The 19438-nt window shown below is 42.2% G+C and overlaps 1 protein-coding gene across 1 annotated transcript in view; it reads left to right on the forward strand.

Moving 5' to 3' along the window:
- The window catches only part of KLHL6 (kelch like family member 6), a 48685-nt gene that overhangs the window by 10359 nt on the left and 18888 nt on the right, over nucleotides 1-19438 (forward strand). Inside the window, exon 2 of the mRNA XM_011382692.2 lies at nucleotides 8501-8666. Coding sequence (XP_011380994.1) covers nucleotides 8501-8666 — 166 coding nt within the window. The remainder of the gene's footprint in view (nucleotides 1-8500; nucleotides 8667-19438) is intronic.

Genomic DNA, 19438 nt, shown 5'->3' on the forward strand with positions numbered 1-19438 from the left:
ACCACCAGTGATTCGTAGGCCTTTAATTGTATAGCTAAGTGGGGGGATGACAAAATATATTGTTTCGAGTGGATTTAGTGAAGTTCTATCCATTTATCTATTAATGTATTTATTCAGTTGACAAATTTACCAAGTGCCTATGCCAGGCACTAGATGTACAAAGATGAATGAGTTATAGTTTTCCCTTGATCTTGAAATCACAATCAGTTAGTGGAGAGGGACAGGTAAATCAATGTTTCAGTACAAGGTGACAAGTGCTATGATGGAGCTCTGCTTATTAAATCATACTGGAAACAAATCAATCAAAGAAGGCTTCCTGGAAGAGGTATTATCTGAGCAAAGTTTTAAAGGACAAGTAGGCCAGAAGGGACCAAATGAGGGGGAGAAGGCAGGCAGCACTCCAGGCAAAAGGAAACACATTTGAGAAGGTATCATTCAGCTTAAGCGTGCGAATCAGAGGCAGAAGAATAGGGTTGGAGTAAAGGATATGGGTGGCCCAATAAAGCCAAGAGTGGCCGGGGTCAGATCATGAAAGGTTTTGTTGGACTAGGAGAAGAGTTTGAAATGTATCTTACAGGTAGTGGGAAGCCGTGGAAAAGTTTTTAAGCAGGAAAGTGGCCTAAGATTTCTGTTAAAGTTGTTAAAGATTCTGTCTGGGAGGACCAGTCAGAAACAGAGGCCACTTTCTCTGGGGATTGCCACAGTCCACATCATGGAGTGAGGCTTGGTAAGTGTTGCAGGATCTGAATTTCAGCCCCAACTCTGGCCTGGGCAGTCCTGAGAGCAGGCCAAACTGTGGTAGCTCCTCCTTCTCTTTTGGCTTTGAAATTCTTCTCCATACCATGGCTGGAGGATCTCCTGTCTTGCTCCTTTCCTTCTGGATGAAAAAATAGGCCTGGTGGTCCAGATTCCTCTGTGACAGCTGGTAGAGGGATAACTCTAGAACATACGTATGATCATCTTTGTTCTGTCACGAGAGGATAACGTCTATGACTGAGAAAGCCGCGTCTCAACATCTGAATCCCTGGGAATGAGGATTGGGACCAGTGCCAGTTCACATGTTCTTAGGTGGTGATACCAGGGAATGCACAAAAAAATCTCCAAGCAGAGGCTGATCCTCGACTTCTGGATAATGACATGGAGGTCATAAGGAAGCCAGAAAGGGGTTCTGGGGGGCTGGGGTAAAAAATATTTGGAAAGGGAGAGTGATAGGAAGCCTCCAGGGCAACAGCCTGGTTGGTATGTGGCAGTGGACAGTAAGCACAATGTTGACCCTGTTCCCAGCCCAGTGGGAAGTGAGAATCACACCAGACCTCACTGAGCAGGGTTGTGAGGGAAGTGGCGTTTTGTTAGGGGAAGCCAGGTTTCATCTCCAGCAAGGAGGTGGGAGATGTGCGAGAACAAATTAAGGCGAAGAACAGCTCCATGTTTTGTATTGTAAAATCTCAGGCAGAAGAGCTTAGGATAAATATCCTGGGCTTGGGGTTCCAATTCAGAGAATCACTACATATAAGTACAGTTCTCTACACACATGCTTCGCTCCAGGTCACTCAATCTTGAGGCTCGTCATTATTTATTCTCATGGTAGTTAGAGGAGGAAAGTGGGATTGGAGAATGTGGAATATAATAGGCAAATCCACTTGGCCTACTTGAAGTACAGGATTGCACTGCATGTGTAGTTTCCTATCCATCCATCCATCCATCCATCCATCCATCCATCCATCCATCCATCCATCCATCCAACAAACATTCAATGTCTACTATGGGTCAGTAAATAAGAATTAAGAGAGAAATAAAATACAACCCTTATCCTTCAGTGCTTACGAATCTAATAGAGGAGAAGACATGTTAAAAAATGGTCCCAAGAGAGTGTACATAGATAGACCTGTCTCAAGCCCAAGGCTGTTGACGTAAACAGAGGTACATGTTGAAAACTGTTAGTCATTGGGTGTAGCTGTATCATGGAGTGGAAAGGGGACTGACCGTACTGTGAAGGGCCTTGTGTGTCAATATTGAGCATACAAGAAGCAACGTTTTTTTTCCTGGGCACTTCTTTGACAATCTTCTTTGGTACTTGGGACCGTTTTTTATTCAGGGTTTCTCTTATTCAGTGGGCCAGTCAGGAAACTGCACTGCAAATGGCAGATACTCAGTTCAAACTAGTACAAGCATTACAAAAAATTATTTGCTCACATAATTTAAAAGTCCGAGAGTATTAGTTTCAGGCCTAGTTGTATCCTTGTGCTCAAATAATGTCATCAGGACTCAGTTTCTCTCTCCATCTCTTGGCTCTACTTTCCTCTGTGTTGATTTCGTTCTCAGAACAGGTCTTTACACATATAGGCAAGAAGATCTCCAGCAGCTCTAAACTTTTATTTCTCCCAGCTCAGCAATTGCAGTGGGGAAAAAGCTTCTATTTCCCAATAATTCCCTACAAGGTTCTAAAACTGGCTTTGATTGGACCAGCTTTTTTTATGCCCATGTGTGGACCAATCACTTTGGCTTGGGAGGCATAGTATGTGACTTGGACCATGCTTACCTCTGGTCTAGAGATGTGGCTAGCTGCATCCAAACCTCCCAGGCTGATATCGGAGGGATTGTTCTCTAAGGAAAATCTGAGTGCTCCTACTGAAACAAAAAGGAATGATGTTGGGCAGGCAAAACAAGAACTTCCTATTATATCTTTATGGCTGAATCATTGTTGAATCCTGGCCATAAGCATTTGCCATGATTTATGTTCTATCCTGCCTGATCTTGCAGAATAAAACAAGCCATTCTTTCTGTCATTAATTCTGATGGGCTGAGCTACGTGGCATGCTGAGGCTTCAGCAATGGGCCAGTGGGGCTGGAAGGGACTCTATGGTTCTATGGGAACACGGCTGGAGTTCTGGTCTCCATTGAATGCATATGCAGTGTCCTTGAGGAATGGTAAACTTGGGTGAGGAGCAAGACAGAAGGCAGTTCTTTTGAGATCTGATGATGTTTAGAGTCAGATGGGGGTAGCTCTGGAGTTCCAGATTTTATGACTGTTCAGAGCAAAGACTCAGCCAGCAATTAGAGGTTCAAAGAAATGACTTCAGGCCCTAGAGCGAGATGGCTGAGTGCTGTTAGTCATGTTCCTGGAGTGGTAAGAGATGGCCACGAACCCCCAAATCCTTCTCTGAAGGCACTCTTCCAGGTGTGTGAGATTTACATGTGCATGGCAGATAAGAACAGAGAATTGCACAGTTACTAATAGGACTTTGGTAATACATCCTGTTTCAGAACTCCTAGCTCTAATGAACTATGTCACTTGAATATAAGCTTCAGGGGCCCTGTCTATACAGCTAAGCTAGGGAAGACTTAAGAGGCCAGGACAAAGCCTGTTTATATCTGAGCACCCTCCCCTCAACTTGGCATGCAGCCTCATGGAATTCTAGTAGGGCTGGATCTCAGAAGATGAAGGAGAGAATCTACAGGGAGGGAGGGCTTTGAAGGGCACATCTGTCCCAGCACTATGACCAGCTGTTTCCTTGACCTGGACTTTTGTCTAATCTCCTCCTTCTCAGTGTGAGCCAAAGGGGCCGATGTTGGAGAGCAAGGTGACCTCTCTCTAGAGTAGTGGTTCTTAAACTTTGGTTTGCATTTGGAATTATGGGTGGGGGCTCTGTGAGCCTAATAAAATTCATATTCCCAGCTTTCAGCTTAGGGAGTCTGGGGACCACAGAGAGTGATGTCACCCCATACTAGGTCACCCTTGCGTCTGCTGACTCCCTGCTTTCTTTGCAGTGAAAACCCCTTTGATTGGCTACATTGGGTTTGTATCGAATAATCCTTTCTTAACAATTGTGTTCATTGAGCAGCACATAATTATTAATTAAAAAATTTTAACCAACTATATACATATGAACACTTATATTCTTAAGTAGAATTTAACTCAGTTTGCAACCAATATTATAGCCACTCCAAACCATGAGATATTGTGGGTTGGAGTGGTTATAATATTGGTTGCAAACCAATGATATTAGTTTCTGGTATAAATGGGATGATGAAGGACCAAGAGGAAGAACAGAATGGGGGCAGCACTGATAGAACCAGTCTAGGCATGAGACAGTGGGGATGGTGGAGGCGGGTTTTGGTTTTTAGGACCATAATGGGGTTACAGGTGTAGGAAGCAGGGAGTTCAGAAGCAGGTACGGACTACTGGAGAGAGGGTGAAACATAGAGGATTTGGGCTGAGTGAAAAATTCTGAGTTGGTGACGTTTAGGAATTGCAAGAGTGTGTAGAACTCATCAAGGTCGTAAATGGAATGTTCTGATATTGACGTATCTTCTTCAAGCTCCAGGCCTTGGACCTGGTAGTGTGATGTAAGTTCTCTATGGGGGTGAAGGGCACGTGAAGCAGGCTTCCTCAAACTCATTCTTCAAAGGTGTTTGGTAATTCTTGGAGGTGGAGATTCTTGTCAAAAGCAAACAACTGGGAAGGACAAGCTTTTTTTGGTTGTTCATTCATTCATTCAAGCATTTATTTTCTCCTCAAATATTTGCTGAGTCCCTACTAGGTTACAGGCGCTGTTCTAACCCCAGAGATACAGTGGCAAGCACACACTCTAGTGAGGAGACCATTGTTGAACTAGTTAACAAATAGATGTGTAATATAATTTCAAGTTGAGAAAAGGTTATGAAGAAAAATAAAGGAGGTAAAGATGTTAGGGAGTGACTATTTAGATTGGGGGCAGTGTCGGGGAGGGCTGCTCTGAGTGGGTAACATGAGCAGATATCTGAATAAGGTAAGGAATGAGTCCTGTAGAGCTCAGAGGGGAGTATGGCCCAGGAAATGTTTGGGGCCATGGCCCAACTTCATTCCAGAGACTTTGGGGCCCATAGATGTCTTCATGGCTGTTGCAGGAGACAAACTCACTTGCCCAGGCTCTTTTCTGGGGTCGGCGCTGACTCACTGCTGAAGTATTGGGCAACTGGCTCCTTGCTGTGAAACTGTTTCTACTGTAAAATCAGGATTTTAATAGCTGTCTCTGTTTTACAAGAGTCTCACGAGAATTGATCAGTGTCTGTCTAGAAAGTATTTTTTTATTGCACAAAAATTTCATTTATCTTGTTTATAAGCTAAACAGTAAATGGTTAGCAACTTAACCCAGCTATGTTTCAGAGAGGAAAATTTGATCTGGTTCACTGAGTGCTGATACTCAGTTGACCCCCTAAAGATGGCTTTGAACTTTTGCTGATTTTCTTGGTTTTGGTGCCCTGTTGAGCGTCAGACTCAGAGCCCAAAGTCCTGGGTTCTAGTCCCCATTCTATTGCTGACAACTGGTATAGTCTTGGGCAATTCACTTTATTTCTACCTATAAAATGGGTATAAGAATTAAAGAAGATAATGCTGTTTGCCCTACAAAGTGCTGTAAACATAGATGTAAGAGATTAGTCGTTAAAGCGGAAACCTAGGGGTGGCCCACCTTGCATAGGTTGTGTACGTTTCATGGGGTCTCAGCGTTGCCAGAATGTGTCCATGGAACTCCTGGTAGAGAGGCAGGAGGCCTCAGAGTCTGGTCTATGAGAAGTACATAGATTTCTCCTTAGTTTTACCTTATCTGTGTTTGGCATCGTGGCTGTGGCCCAGGAGAGTGTATTGAAGTGACAGATAATCAGTGAAAAAGTTTCCAAGGGCAGAAAAATGCTCTTTGAGAGCCAAGGTAGGCAAAAGAGCCCTGAAGAGAGGACTCTGTCTTTAGGGCACTTCCTTCCTCTCGCTCATGAACATTTACTGAGCTTCTACTATGTGCCAGGCACCATGCTAATCTTTCTAGACCAGTGCGTGTGTGACCTGAGTCCTAATTCTACTCTGGATGGGTGGTGGACAGCAGTGCAGTGACTCTGACACTCACTGACCTGATACAGACCCAGCCCTCAGGGGTTGCAAAAGAGTGTGATGGACCTGCCTAACTTGAGAATCTCCCGCCTGCCCGCCAAAGTCCCTCTGATCAGGTCCAAAATACCTTCCCTCAGTGAGTGCTGGGTACGTGCTCACCGCTTTGTGCACATTATCTTACTTATTCTTCTCAACAACTCACTGGGGTAGGGACTATTATTATACCATGTCACAGAAGAGGAAACTGAGGTTTGCTCACTTGTACAAAGTCTCGTAGTGAGCTAGCATCAGAGCCTAGACCGGACCATGAGCCCCCCTCTCCACCTGCTAACAGCCAATGCTACAGTCTTCTTTCCACCCTTCCCGAAGCTCCTGGAGCATCTTTGCTTGTGCAAATGCACACTTACTCACTGAAAGCCAGGGATGCCTGAGAATTTATCTCCTTGTCAGCAGGTGCTAGAGTATCACAGCCCAGCTTCTTTGCTTCTTGTTGAGACAGCTCTGGAGTGTGTTCTCCAGGGTTCCCTGCAGAATCAGATCAAAGTGACTTTCTATATGACTTCTGTCTTGCTTGGTCTCCTCTCCTCCCTGTCCTGCTCCCCCAACTTTTCTAACTCATCACTAGCTCAGGGGAGTTGGCTTCTGGGGAGTACAGACACCCATTCAGTTTGGGTTGAGCTGAGGCAGGATGTTAGTGACTGACTTCAAGAGAGAATTCAGAAGCTGCATCTAGCGGTGACAGCCCGATCAAGAGTCCAGATGATCTCAGTAATTATGTCACATGGGAAATACATAGGCTTCATTTAAGAGCCCCTCAAAGTGCAGAGTATTGAATTAGATAATTTACATACCTATCTCATTTAATATTAAAACATCTCTCCATTAGACTTTTCCAGTTTTCACTGGATTTTTTGAGATTATATAAATTCAACAAAATTCACCTTTCATTAACCTTAAAATCACAGTCTAGGTGAAGTAGCATTTCTAAACTTAACCTTGGTGGGACTCCTGAGATATATTGTTTCAGTTATAAGAAGCTTCATTTGACCCAATCATCACTGCTCATTGTTTGCTGCTAAATGTCCTGTTTCTCATATACACATGGATGTGGCACTGATGTGAGTGGGATTCACATTACTCCTGAGATGACTGCAGATCAGGGTGACCCAACACCAGAGTTCAGTACTGATGCTCTAGAGCTTCACTGTTTAATACAGTAGCCACTAGCCACATGCGGCACTGAGCATTTGAATCATGGCTGATCTGAGTTGAGATGTGTTTTAAGTTTAAAATACATATGAAGGATTTTGAAGACTTAGTATAAAAAAATGTAAATCATCTCAATAATTAAAAAATATTTATTACACGTTGAAATGCTAATATTTGATATGTTACTGTAAAATTTAAAATGACACATTTGGCTTTGACTATATTTCTGTTGGCAGCACTGCTCTAAAGGCTCAAACAAAGGGAAGTTTAAGGAGTGAGCTTGTCCAACTCCTCCCAGGAAGGCAGGCTGAGCTGAGAGGAAATTGTGTAGTTTTTTTTTTTTTTTAGGTGAGGCAACCATTGGTTGACCTCACAGATTGCAAGGACCTTGTCAGCTTACAATCCTTTATTTTTTATGCCTACAGCACCTGGTATTCCTAGTAACTGGGCCCAACCCTGCTTAGCTTCCAAGATCAGACAGAATCGGGCTTGTTCAGAGTGGCATGGCTGTAGATGTAGTTGTTTTGTTGTTTTGATGGTAGAGTTCTTAATGGAGTCAGGAGGCAACCAGATGAGTCCTGTGTGACATCACTTTAAAAGGTGTGCGGTTCAGCAGACAGCTCTGTTCCCCTCTGGTCAAGATTATTTATGGCTGAAGACGGTGGCTAATAAATCGGTCATCTTTCCAAATGACATTACTGCTTTTCTGGTTCCAGGCTGTTAACTTTGCAGAATTCACATTTGCTTTTTTTTTTTTTTTCCCCTGCTGTCATATTTTGTGAGGAGAAAGAAGTCTGTTGAGGATAGAGAGAAGAGGAGGGAAGAGAGAAGGGTGGGAGACTTATCGTTGATTAAAACAAGGACAGAGGAAGGACAGAGGGAATTCTGAGGGAGAAGATCTCACTGGCTAAAACAAAAGGTTTAAAAAAGTCAGCAAGTCAGTGATTTGAAGCTGATTAGTAATTTCTAGAGATAAATAGGAAGTATGAGAAATGGAGGGGAGTGGGATTTAGGGGTATGAGCCCCTGTTTTTGGGATGGAAGTCCAAGTTTTGGGAAGTACATTCTGTCACCAGGGCTCCACTTTGAGACCTTCTCATTTCAGTGACTTAGCTGGAAGATAATGGCTCTCTGTCACCCATTCTCATAATCTTAGAGGCTGGAAGCCCAAGATCATGGTGCTAGCATGGTTGGTTTCTGTGAGGACTATCTTTCTGGCTTATGTGTGCTCATATGGCAGAGAAAGAGTTTTAGTCTCTCTTTCTCTTATAAGGACACCAATCCTATGGTATTAGGATCCCATTCTTATGACATCATTTGACTTTAATTACTTTACCGTTCCATGGGGGCAGACAGGTCTGAAGGGGGTCTCTTAAGGCCTGGGACCAAGGGGCAGGGTAGGACTCACATTCTCACGTCTCTCTTCCAGGGCCATGTTCTGCAACGATTTAAAGGAAAAGTATGAGAAGAGGATCATTATCAAAGGGGTCGATGCTGAGACCATGCACACTCTCCTGGACTACACGTACACCAGCAAGGCCCTGATCACCAAGCAGAATGTCCAGCGGGTCCTGGAGGCTGCTAACCTCTTCCAGGTGTGTGAACAAACAGACTCAGGGCTCTCCTCTGCAGCAGGGGAAAGCGTGATTCCGGAGACCCGCCTGGACTGGCTCCCAGGCCTAGACTTGGGAGAAACACACACACACACACACACACACACACACACACACACACACAATTAACTGGGCCTGTGCTTACTTGAAAGTCAGGAGATGCTTCTTTGGAAATTTCCTGAGAGGCGGTGAGATGAGGCAGTGACTCCTTAATGAAATGAAGCCAAAGGAGCTGGGTGCCTAGAACCTACACTGGGTTTCTAACTCCAAGAACAATGACGATAATTTACCGAAGACTAATTGTAGCCAGGGGCTCCAGTCACCAGTCAAATATGTAACTTCTAATCCTAGTGCAACTCAGGGGGATAGTTACTTTTCTCCAGCCCTTTTACTCTTATTTCTTTGAAGCTATTATAATATATTTGAAGATTTCTCCTGTTCTTTCTCTTTCTTTCGAGTTCTTTATTCTGCTTATTTGCTTAAGTCTCCAACTTTCATCCTAGAGGGTGTATCAGTTTCCTGAGGCTGCCACCATAACAAATTATCACAAACTGCGTGGCTTAAAACAAACAGCAGACATTTATTCTTTCAGAATTGTGGAGACCAGAAGTCCAAAATCAAGGGTCAGCAGGGGTGTACTCTCTTTGGTTGAAGACTGTAGGGAAGAATCTCTTCTTTGCCTTTTCCAGTTTCTGGAGGCTGTTGGCATCCCTTCACTCCAATCTATTCATGGTAATAATACCTCTTCCTCTTCTGTGTGTCTTCTTTTCTCTGTGTCTGTGTTTTAATTGATTGCACCTTCTCAAGATCCTTAACTTAAACACGACCTTGTGCCACGTAAACTAATATTTGTTCTTTGGCCATAAAAGGTAATATTCACAGATTGTAGGGATTATGACATGGACATATCTTTTGGGGGGCCACCATTCAACCACTAAAGAGGGTTTCCTCAAATATCCTTTTGATGATTTGATCTTTGACTATTCAGTCAGATTTAAGATTGAAGACTTAATGTGTTGGTTTGAAGCTCAGTGCACATGGAACAGGACAGGAGGCTAGTAGACTAGAGAGTTTTGCCAGAGTGATCAGGTGGCCTGATAATTTTTTTCTTGGGGATTTCCTAAGGTCAATATCTATTGGACTGTTCTTAGAGTTGTTCCATTTCTCTAGATAAGGATACTCAGTCTCTTGCCAGAATATATACAGCTGCATATATTCTGGATCATGGGTTCGTAGGTGTGGGTGTGTGTGCAAACATTTGCTTAACCTCCTTATTTTAAGTAAGACATCCTCATGTCATCTTTAGTTTCTGCTGTTCCTGAGTCTAGAACCTCTCTGGTGTGTTTTCTCCAGAGAATAAATCTTCTTCAGTGGGAGCGAGAGAAAGAGAGGTGAGAAGGTGAGAAGGAGAACCAGGAAGCTTAACTTCTTAAATTGACTCCTTATTATCATCCCCCCACTACCTTGGCCTTCTTGATTCTTTGAGACTTTAATATTCCTGCTTTTTTGTGTTCTGAGGGACAAACTTGTTCCTCTGTAGTCACTTGGTGTGACCTCTCTCTTCTTAGCAAAATCACTTACCGGTCTTCATAATCTGTGGTTTGGGGTTACTGATATCTCCTGGTTTCATTGAGGATGAAGTTTGTGTTTCTGTTTCTTGTTCTTCTTTCAGTTTTGGGTAAATTTTCAAGAGAGCTGTGAAAACTCTTTAGATAGTAAATATCGTAATCTTTTGTAATAATGCTGCAAATATTTTTTATTGCTCATTTAACTCATAACTTTAGCTATGTCTTTTTTTAGGTACAAAGTTTAAAACTAGCATTTAGTCAGATCTATTGATCATTTCCTTGATAGATTTTCTTTTTGTTGTTCATTTTTAGGAAGACCTTTCCCATTACTTGATAAGATACTTAATTGCTTATAATTTCATTTAGTTTTGTTAAATCTCTAGCTTTATATTTAAATATTTAATATAGCTGGAAATTATTTTGGCCTAAAGTTGTTTTTTTTTGTTGTTGTTGTTCTTTGTCTTCTTCCTCTTCTTCTTTTCATTTTTTCCCTAGTGGTGAGCTTCAATAGAGACTTTAGATTTAATGAGTGAGGTGGCAGAGGAGGACAGAGATAGATTAGAGATATAGCGAGCTCTATTTATTGTTGATTCCCCTTTTCTAGTAATCTTTCACCTGAGATTTTTCCAAACCTCGTTCACTTTCTAGGCAAAAAATATTAAGTTTCTCTCTGAAGCTACTTTACTCATTTTCTTATGAGTGCTAATTTTTATGAAAATAAGAGTTCTATGGGCTTCCGGATATCTATTTCACCCACTTTCTGATTTCTTTTGCTTCTAGACTATTTGCTTTGAAGTCTCAGACATAAGAAAACTGGAATTATTTTCGCGTTTGAAGGTATCACCAGGGAAAGAAGTTTGTCGGTTGTTGAAATCGCTTTGTGGTTTTTTAAAAAATTATTTATTCTTTCGGATGGATAAAACATATCCTGTTCCAAATTCAGAAATGAAAGGGAGACAGTGAAACATTTTCCATCTTCACTGTTAGCAGGGTCTTGTGGCCCTTCATATTCTATGCACCTACCAGTATGTATGTGCATATATCACCCCACTCATTGCCTCATTTCTTTGAACACAAATGTTGGCACTCTATTCACTCAATTTTGGGTCTTACTCTTTTTTCTGGCTTCACAATGTATTTTGAAGATTGTTATAGGTCAGCATGCGTAGAGCTGCCTTGATCTTTCTCAATGACTGTATAATGTTGTTGGGGGTCTCTTTAGATGTGGCACATGTCCAGTTATCTGTAAAAGTCTCTTATAAGGCAGAGTAGCAGAGTGGAAAGAACATGGGGTTTGAAATGAGGCAGAATCTGGGTTGAAATCCTGGTTCAGTCACTTTATTTGCTGTGTGGCTGTGGACAAGTTATTTAGATTTTCTGAACCTTCGCATTCTCATTTGTAAAATTAGGATAATAATAACACCGACTTTTCAGAGAGAGTAATTGAGGATTAAATGAAGTGATATATATAAAGTATCTGATACATAATTGATGTTAAGTAGAAGTTTCTTCCCATCATTTGCGAGTTAATTTTTACAGTTTGTGCCTTGGATAAACTGAGCTGACATTGGACTCAAATTTTGTTTTTTCCTTGATTAGGATTATAAAACACCATGATTTAAAGTTTTATTTTATCACATTCATATGACACATGATTACTATAATGAACTGGACTGTGCAGTATTTTAAGTAACTGAGAATTATAGAGAAAAGTGTGCCCGAGTTGGCATTTTATCTTGTCATTTTAGAATATCAACAGAAGCCAATACTACCTTTATGGGACTGAAATCAATGGGAATCAGATTATCTTGATGTTCCCCACCATTCAGTAGTAAAGATTTCTTAATTTTCATACTTTTGATGTGACTCAGCTATTTTCTCATTTTCTGCTTCTCTTTTCAGGCCTCCTCTTAGTCTCTTCCTGTTATGCACTGATTGCTTCTCTCCCAAGATTTCCCAGTCCAGAAAGAGAGAAGTGGATTGACCCAGCCAATCACCATTATTGTTTTTGAAAAGAACTTTTCATGCCAGACAACTTCATTAGCTGCTGGCCTGTTAACAGACTGATGGTCCTTGGGTCAAGAGCCCATTGATTTAATCAGCTATGACAGGGATAGGACAGTTTCTTTCTTTTAGGAGGAGACTTTGAGTGTGGCAAGTACTGAATGATTTGCCTACTAGAGGAACTTTTCAATAACCTGGTCATAATTTATTGGCCAACTCTGGGGAGAAACATATTTTCTCTAAGTAGCTTTTGAAAAGGTAAAAGTAAGAGAAACACCTAAGGGGAAAGGGCAAAGTGACCTATTCACATGCAAGGCAAGGATTTTGAGATAAATGTTACCCAAAGGAGGCTCCAGAGAAGCAAAGGGTCCTCCATGCCTTAACTGGACCTTCAGACTTCCGAGTCCTAAATAAGCAACGTATTAGGAACTATAGACATGGGACAATGACTATAAGGATTTGGTAAGATTTTTCAGTCTTGGGGAACTTTGCCATGTTTGGGAAACTAACATATTTGTTACTTTCATTTTTGTTATTAAAAACTCATGAAAGAATCAGGACTTCTGAGCTTATCTGCAGGGTAGCAAGAAGATGTTAGGTTAGGGAGACCACACTCAGCCTACATTTAGTCTTGGGCAGGAGGATCCTTAAGATACAGAACAGCTGGTTAGAAAAAAAGAGGTTGGAAGAAAAAGAGAGATCAGGCTGAATCCTGGTGGCCAACATGAGAAAAGAAGGGGGGATGCAAGAGCAGGAGGCTGGTCATCTGGCCCGGGCCTGAGAAGGCATATATAGTGCCTCTAGAACACCCTCCGAAGTGATGACATAACTATCATCATGGTGGCAGTTTATGGAGACTTTGGCGAAGGTCCTGGCATGGCTTATTTTCATATTTCTTTTGCTAATGACAGAATGAATGATGCTGAGACCTATATAGATGAGGTAGCCATGTGGCCAGTGCCCTACTTGATGGCTAGAGTTGGCTTCTTGGCTTACTTAATACCTGGAACACAGTACATAGATATTTGTTGAATCAACGAATCCATGTGTTGCTCTTGTACTAGCTGGATATGAGGACTACTGCAGAAACTGCTCAAGACCTCAACAAAAATTGTCTGACCTTCTTTAAGAGAACACTAAGAAGCCCAATCCTGGCATAAGTGTCATGGGATAGTAGAGAAAAAAGTAGTCCACAGGCTAATACTAATAATTGCTTCATTTTTAAGCACCTGCTAAGTGCCAGGCACCTCACAAAAAGTAGGTCCCATTATTGTAAAGTACAGATGAACTTCTGTTGTCATTGACAGGGACCCACAGATCAGATCTATTCATCAGAATAGCCAGTTGACCTAGGCAAGAAAACCAGCCCAACTATTTCTTTACCATCATCCAGGTAAAATCAACCTGTCGACTGTCCAATGCACTGTCTCCCCCACATACTGTCAACCGATGTTGCCTTGTGGCTACTGTGAGTGTTAAGAAATTGTGGTTCATCTCCTGGGTCCACACAACAGTAACAGTTGCCCTTTTCAGAGTATTCAGTATTTCGACTGTACTGTCTCATTTAACACAGGGTAGGTGTTTTACTCCCAACTTAGAGGTGAGGGAAATAGGATTCAACAATGTTAAGTAAATGCTCAAGTTTTCATGGCTAACGCAACAAGAGCCTGAATAGACTCCTGTCTGCTCATGTGTAGCCTGTGTGTCCTTTACTACCCACCTGTCCCTCAGAATGAGGCTCAAAACAAGCCATGATCCCGAAGGTAGCTGGCGCCTTCAGCATCCTAGGAAAGGGCTGCCCAATGGAAGGTGCTGGGACCAGTGGTGCTCTGTGGGAGTGTGTCAGGATGCAAGATCAGCACAGCTGCTACCCTTTATGTCCAAGGGAATCTGGGGAATCTTGGACCCTTGGGATCACCAGGTGTCTTCACAGTGAGCCTGCTGCTGCCCACAGTGTCTCTGTCAACTTTACATTTCTGTGTTTGATCTCAATGTTTGCTCTTTTTTATTTTCAGATATAACCTACATTCAGTAAAGCGCAGACATCCTAAGTGTACAGCTTGATGAATTTTTACATGTGTGTATAACTGTGTAACCACCATACCTATCAAGCTCTAGAACATTCTGGCATCTTTTGTGCCTTCCCCAGGCACTACCTCCCCAAGGGGAATTACAACTCTATCATCTGTCGCTGTGTATTAGTTTGCCTGTTTTTGAATTTCATATTGTGTTTGAATTCTAATTAGTATACAGGGTCCAAATCTTAGGCCCAAAGTCCAGTTTCACACAATAAAATATATAGATGTCAAATTATATAATTGTATTAACCAATGTTATCCCAATAAATTTAATTAAAAACAAAACAAAACAAAAACCAAAAAACCAAAACCAAAAAACCAAAAACCAAATCTTAAGCTACCAACTCAGGTAAGCAAAAAAAAAAAAAAAAAAAAGAGTGTGATTCAACCTATTATTTTTTTAACATTGAACTTAATCTCTATCCTGAGCTTCCCGTTTTACCAGTGGCAGAAATTATAGTTAACTTAATGACATCTCATTTCAGGAAAGCTAAATCAATTCAGAGTTTGAGTGGCTTATCTATAGTTCCAGGGGGCATTTACATAGTGCCAGGACATCATTAAGAGGCATTCAGCCCAGGCTTACTATGGTCATTTGCATTATTGGTCTAAGCTGGAGCATCTGTGTTCCCATCAGTTTCTCTCTGGTCATCAACTCTTTCCCCACGGGCATCGACTGAAAGTCTCCCATCCCACTTGGTTCTGTCCACTCATCCTCATGGGTCATCTTGCATTCTCTGTGTCCTGTTTTCAAGGCTTCTTCAGGTTTGCTACTCCTCTCAGATACTTCTGAGCCACTCTCACGGATGCACAAGAAACCTCCATTTGCTCTCCTGTGCCAATCCGGAACTACAGGGAACTCAGAGCAACTGCCATAGGTCCCCTTTGTCTGGAAGTAGCACACTGCAGTTTCTCTTCTGCTGCTGCTATACTGAACTACTGCATTTCTGATTTTATCTCAGCAGGCAAGGCACACATTGTTTTGTCCTCCGATCCATAATCTTTAAGGGGCTTTCAGCATCTCTATACTCTGGAGTTTGGCCTGAGTTGGGAGGCAGGGCATCATCCCGGGGATGCTCAATTGTTTCTCGCTCTGTTACTGGACTCTTTCTCTTCTCTCTTCCAGGCCTAGATGTTCTCTCCTCCTATGTAGGAAAAGCTGACTCTTACATTATCATCCATTCTTCTACTATTTTGGCATAAACTGTATGCTTAGACTCCTTAAGATTCTGGCTTTTGAAGCTCCAAGGGCCCAGTTATTACAGTAATTGGTGTTTCAAAATTATATAAGTTCTGAAAGTGTATTTAGAAACCCAAAACTAAAGTTGTCTTCTGTTGTCCACCTTATTTTCTTCTCTGGTAGGTAAGCCTGGGATGCCCTGGTTGATGCCTATAGGTTGTGGAATACAGGAAGTGGGATGGGGTTTCTTAGTTGTAATGAAAATCCATGTTGCTACCAGAATTTGACTTTTACTGCTACGTAACTACCACGAATTATTAAGCATCTACTATGTGCAAGGTATTTTGTAAGAAGATATCAGGGGGGAATAAAGATAAAAAATTGTAAATATAGATTACATTTATTAGCAATTTGTTGTATTCTTTCCCTTATGTGATCCCGTCTGATATTGATAATATTTCTGTGAGTGGACAGGCCAGGTAATACCCTCGCAATGAGCTTGCAAGGTAGGCTTTATTATTCTTAGCAAGTTCCAGATGAGGAAACTGGCTCAGAGAGAATTCAGCTCATCAAGCGGTTGAACTGTGATCTGAGGCCTAAATCCAGAACTTCTGACTACATATACTTGCCTCCATCCACTACCCCCAAAACTTCAAAAACAAGGATTCCCAATGAGCTTCCAACCCAGAAGGTAACCAGATTCCAGGGCAGTATGTAGGAGTTGAGAAAAGTCATGGCACCGAAGGTGGTGATATTGAACAGGACTTCATAGAATGGGAGGATTTCAACAAGTAGCAGTTGGGATGGGAGAAAAGTATTACAGGCAGAGTGAACTTATAAGCAAAGATTAAGGTTCTTGCCTTCTCTACTTGCTATCCCACCTGTTACAGCTGTCTGCATTTATGGACCTGCTTACTAGGACCTGATTTCTGCTCACATACCTGCCTCTGTGTTCTACACACCCACATACACGCACCACACACACACACACACACACACACACACCACTCCACATCTTGAGCATCAGCCACGTCCCAGATACAATCATTCCATTTAATTGACGATATTTCTGTGAGTGGTACCCCTCCCTGGCCTTCACCTTAGTGTCCCTGGGCTGAGTGACTAAGCCTCAGCTGTGCCACTTTTTCCTTGAATCTTAGTGTGACCTACATGTATCCTCTATTGTGCTCCACTGGCCCGTTGTCCCCCCAACCCCCACTTGTCCTCTGGACACTCAAGGGCTCTCCGGTCTCTTGCCCGACTTGACTAAACTTGCCACAACCGTGGGCACTGCCCCTTTCCTTACCCTCTGGTTCCACTTCTTAGGTCACTCCACCTCCATAGCTGCCTCCGTCCCCACACAGATGCCCCACCTTAGTGTGTGAGCCTTTTGCAGTTCTTAGCTTCTTCTTTTCCTGCCCATCCCATATAGCTTCCCAGGACCAGCCGACCTCTCAGCCAAGTGTAGAGCAAGAACTGAAAGTCTTGAGGGAGCAGAGGACATCTTGAGGTGGGGGAGCATATTCCCAGAGAGTCTGAGGTTGGTGTATTGCCTGAGAGAATGGGAGAGGCAAGGATAGAATAGGTGGCAATTCATCATTTTTAAGTATAAAGACTCCTCTTTTACACCAATATAGAACTCACAGAACAGTTTTACTTTTAGTATCTATTGTCTGGAAAGAAAAATGGTACAAAAAAAAATTTACAACGAATTCAGAAACACTTTCAGAAAATTTGCATTTTATTAAAATTCAACTTACACACCCGTCAGCTTACTCTTCCTATTCACTGATTCATTGGGACTTAAGAGTAAGAATACCAATGTCTTTATAAACCTTTTGGACTAAACTTAGACCTCAGTTATCATGGAGTGGATTTGAAGGAACCTCTAGGGAGATGTGGAATTACATTGGTGAAGTCCCTTAGGGCCCCCAGTTCTGGAGAGCATGAAGGGAAGCAGAGGAGGGGTGGTGGAGAGAGAGAGCCAAGGGTTCATTCTCTTTGAGGTAGACACTTCTCATGGGAACTGCAGCCATGTCTCAAGTGGTTTTCTTTGATTGTATTTTTAGTCTCCCTGTTTGAGAGTCAGGTGCCTGGCTGTAACATTTTGTTCACATGTCCCCCAGGCAGGAAGTTGTTTTTCTGTTGCCATTATCTGTCATTGCTCGGCTTTAATAAACAAGTTCATGTGCCATTGGGATAAGCTTAGACAGAAAATTTACCCTAAAGTCTTAAATATTCTTGAATATGAAAAAAATATATATAATTTCTTCTTAAACCAATTTCTTGTCCCTTTGACTGCCCTGTATATCAGCAGTTTCCCAGCCATTGGTTGCGATTACACAGTGCTGCCTGACACCCCTCATACTTGAAAGTGTTTACTGAGGGGAATATAGGCAACCTGGAGATCCCCACCTACTCTTGACCTCAAAAGGTCTCTTCAGACTGATTTGGATTTGTGTTAACTCAACAATGCAGCAGTTCCAATGGAGTGTAATGCTCAGTGAGAAGAGTTATCTGGCCATGATTTCAAGTACCATCTACTAGCTGTATGACCTTGGGCAAAATACTAACTCTTTGAATTCTCTATTTCTGTCTCTGTACAAATTCTGATACTAGTACCTATCTTATTATTACTTGTTAAACAAAATATATTCATTAAAAAATAAATCTATGCATTAAATAAAATAATGATGGGAAAGTCTCTTGTACATATCTTGGTATGTACTAGGTATCTGAAAATATATTTTCTTTCTTTCTCTCTCCTTCCCTCTTTTCCCTTCTTCGCCAGAGTTTATGCTAGGTGCTGCTGGAAGTAAAAACACAAATATAAGATAGAACCTGCCCTTGAGATGTTTGACCATAGTACAGGCAGAAATGTGGTTGGTGCTCCACAGAAGGGTAAGTGAGTTGCCTGGTGGAGCACAAGGAGGAAGGAATTGATTCCATGTTGGGTAATTGGAGAAATGATGAAGGGAGAGTGGCTTTTGAGAAGAAGCTTCATGAATAGGTAAGATTTCTCCACTTCTTTTCCATTGTCTTTTTTCCTATTCTCTTCCTTCCTTCTTAAACAAGTATTGACCCGGAATTAAAAATGTCCAGGGAAGGCTCAAAGCCCAGTCTAATTAAGGCTCTCTGGTCCTCTCAGCCTGGCTCTTCCTCTTGTGCTGGCTTTGTCCTCAGGTGTATGGATACTAGAGAGGAACTCACAGTGTCTCTTGCAAACTCAGTTCCCAGAAAAATGGCACATGTGCAAACAAATGTTTGCATACAGTTGTAGGGGTTCACAGACTTTCTGGAGCCCATCTATTGGTCTTAAACTTAACAACTCTGAATGAAGAAAATAGCCATGTTACTCCTTTCTTCCTCCTTCTTTAGGTAAATATAAAAGGAGACTTCTCAGTTGAAACTGGGGGTAGCTATCCTGAGTCCTTTCTTTTTGTGGGGCTCTAGAATCAAACTTGTCTGGATGAGGAGAACAGGATTTTAGCAACTAGTGATAAGCGAGAAGCTGGTCCAGGCCAAGGGAATGGCATGAGCATAGAAAGGCAGTGGGACAGGCAAGCTTAGGGATGTTTGGAGATGGTGAGTAGACTAGCCTGACTGTGGAGGGGTTCCAGCAGGGAGGTCTTGGTGACAACTGAGAGCCAGATTGTACATGGCTGGAGGTGTAGAAGTTGGATTTTCTTCAGTTTCAGGCAGTGGAATCACTAAACTTTGTTACATAGCATTTTTACAGTTGTAATTTTATACTTCTATGATTATTTGATTACTGCCTGCCTCCCCCAGCTCCAAAGAGCATGGGCACTGCTCCGTCAGCTCCAAAGAGCATAGGCACTGTGTCTCCTTCTACGCACCTCTGTACCCCCAGTACTAACTGAGGGCCTAGAACATAACGGATGGTCAGTACACATTTGGGAAATG

This window comes from Pteropus vampyrus, unplaced genomic scaffold (genome assembly GCF_000151845.1).
Source record: "Pteropus vampyrus isolate Shadow unplaced genomic scaffold, Pvam_2.0 Scaffold14, whole genome shotgun sequence".
NCBI classification, from domain to species: Eukaryota; Metazoa; Chordata; class Mammalia; order Chiroptera; family Pteropodidae; genus Pteropus; species Pteropus vampyrus.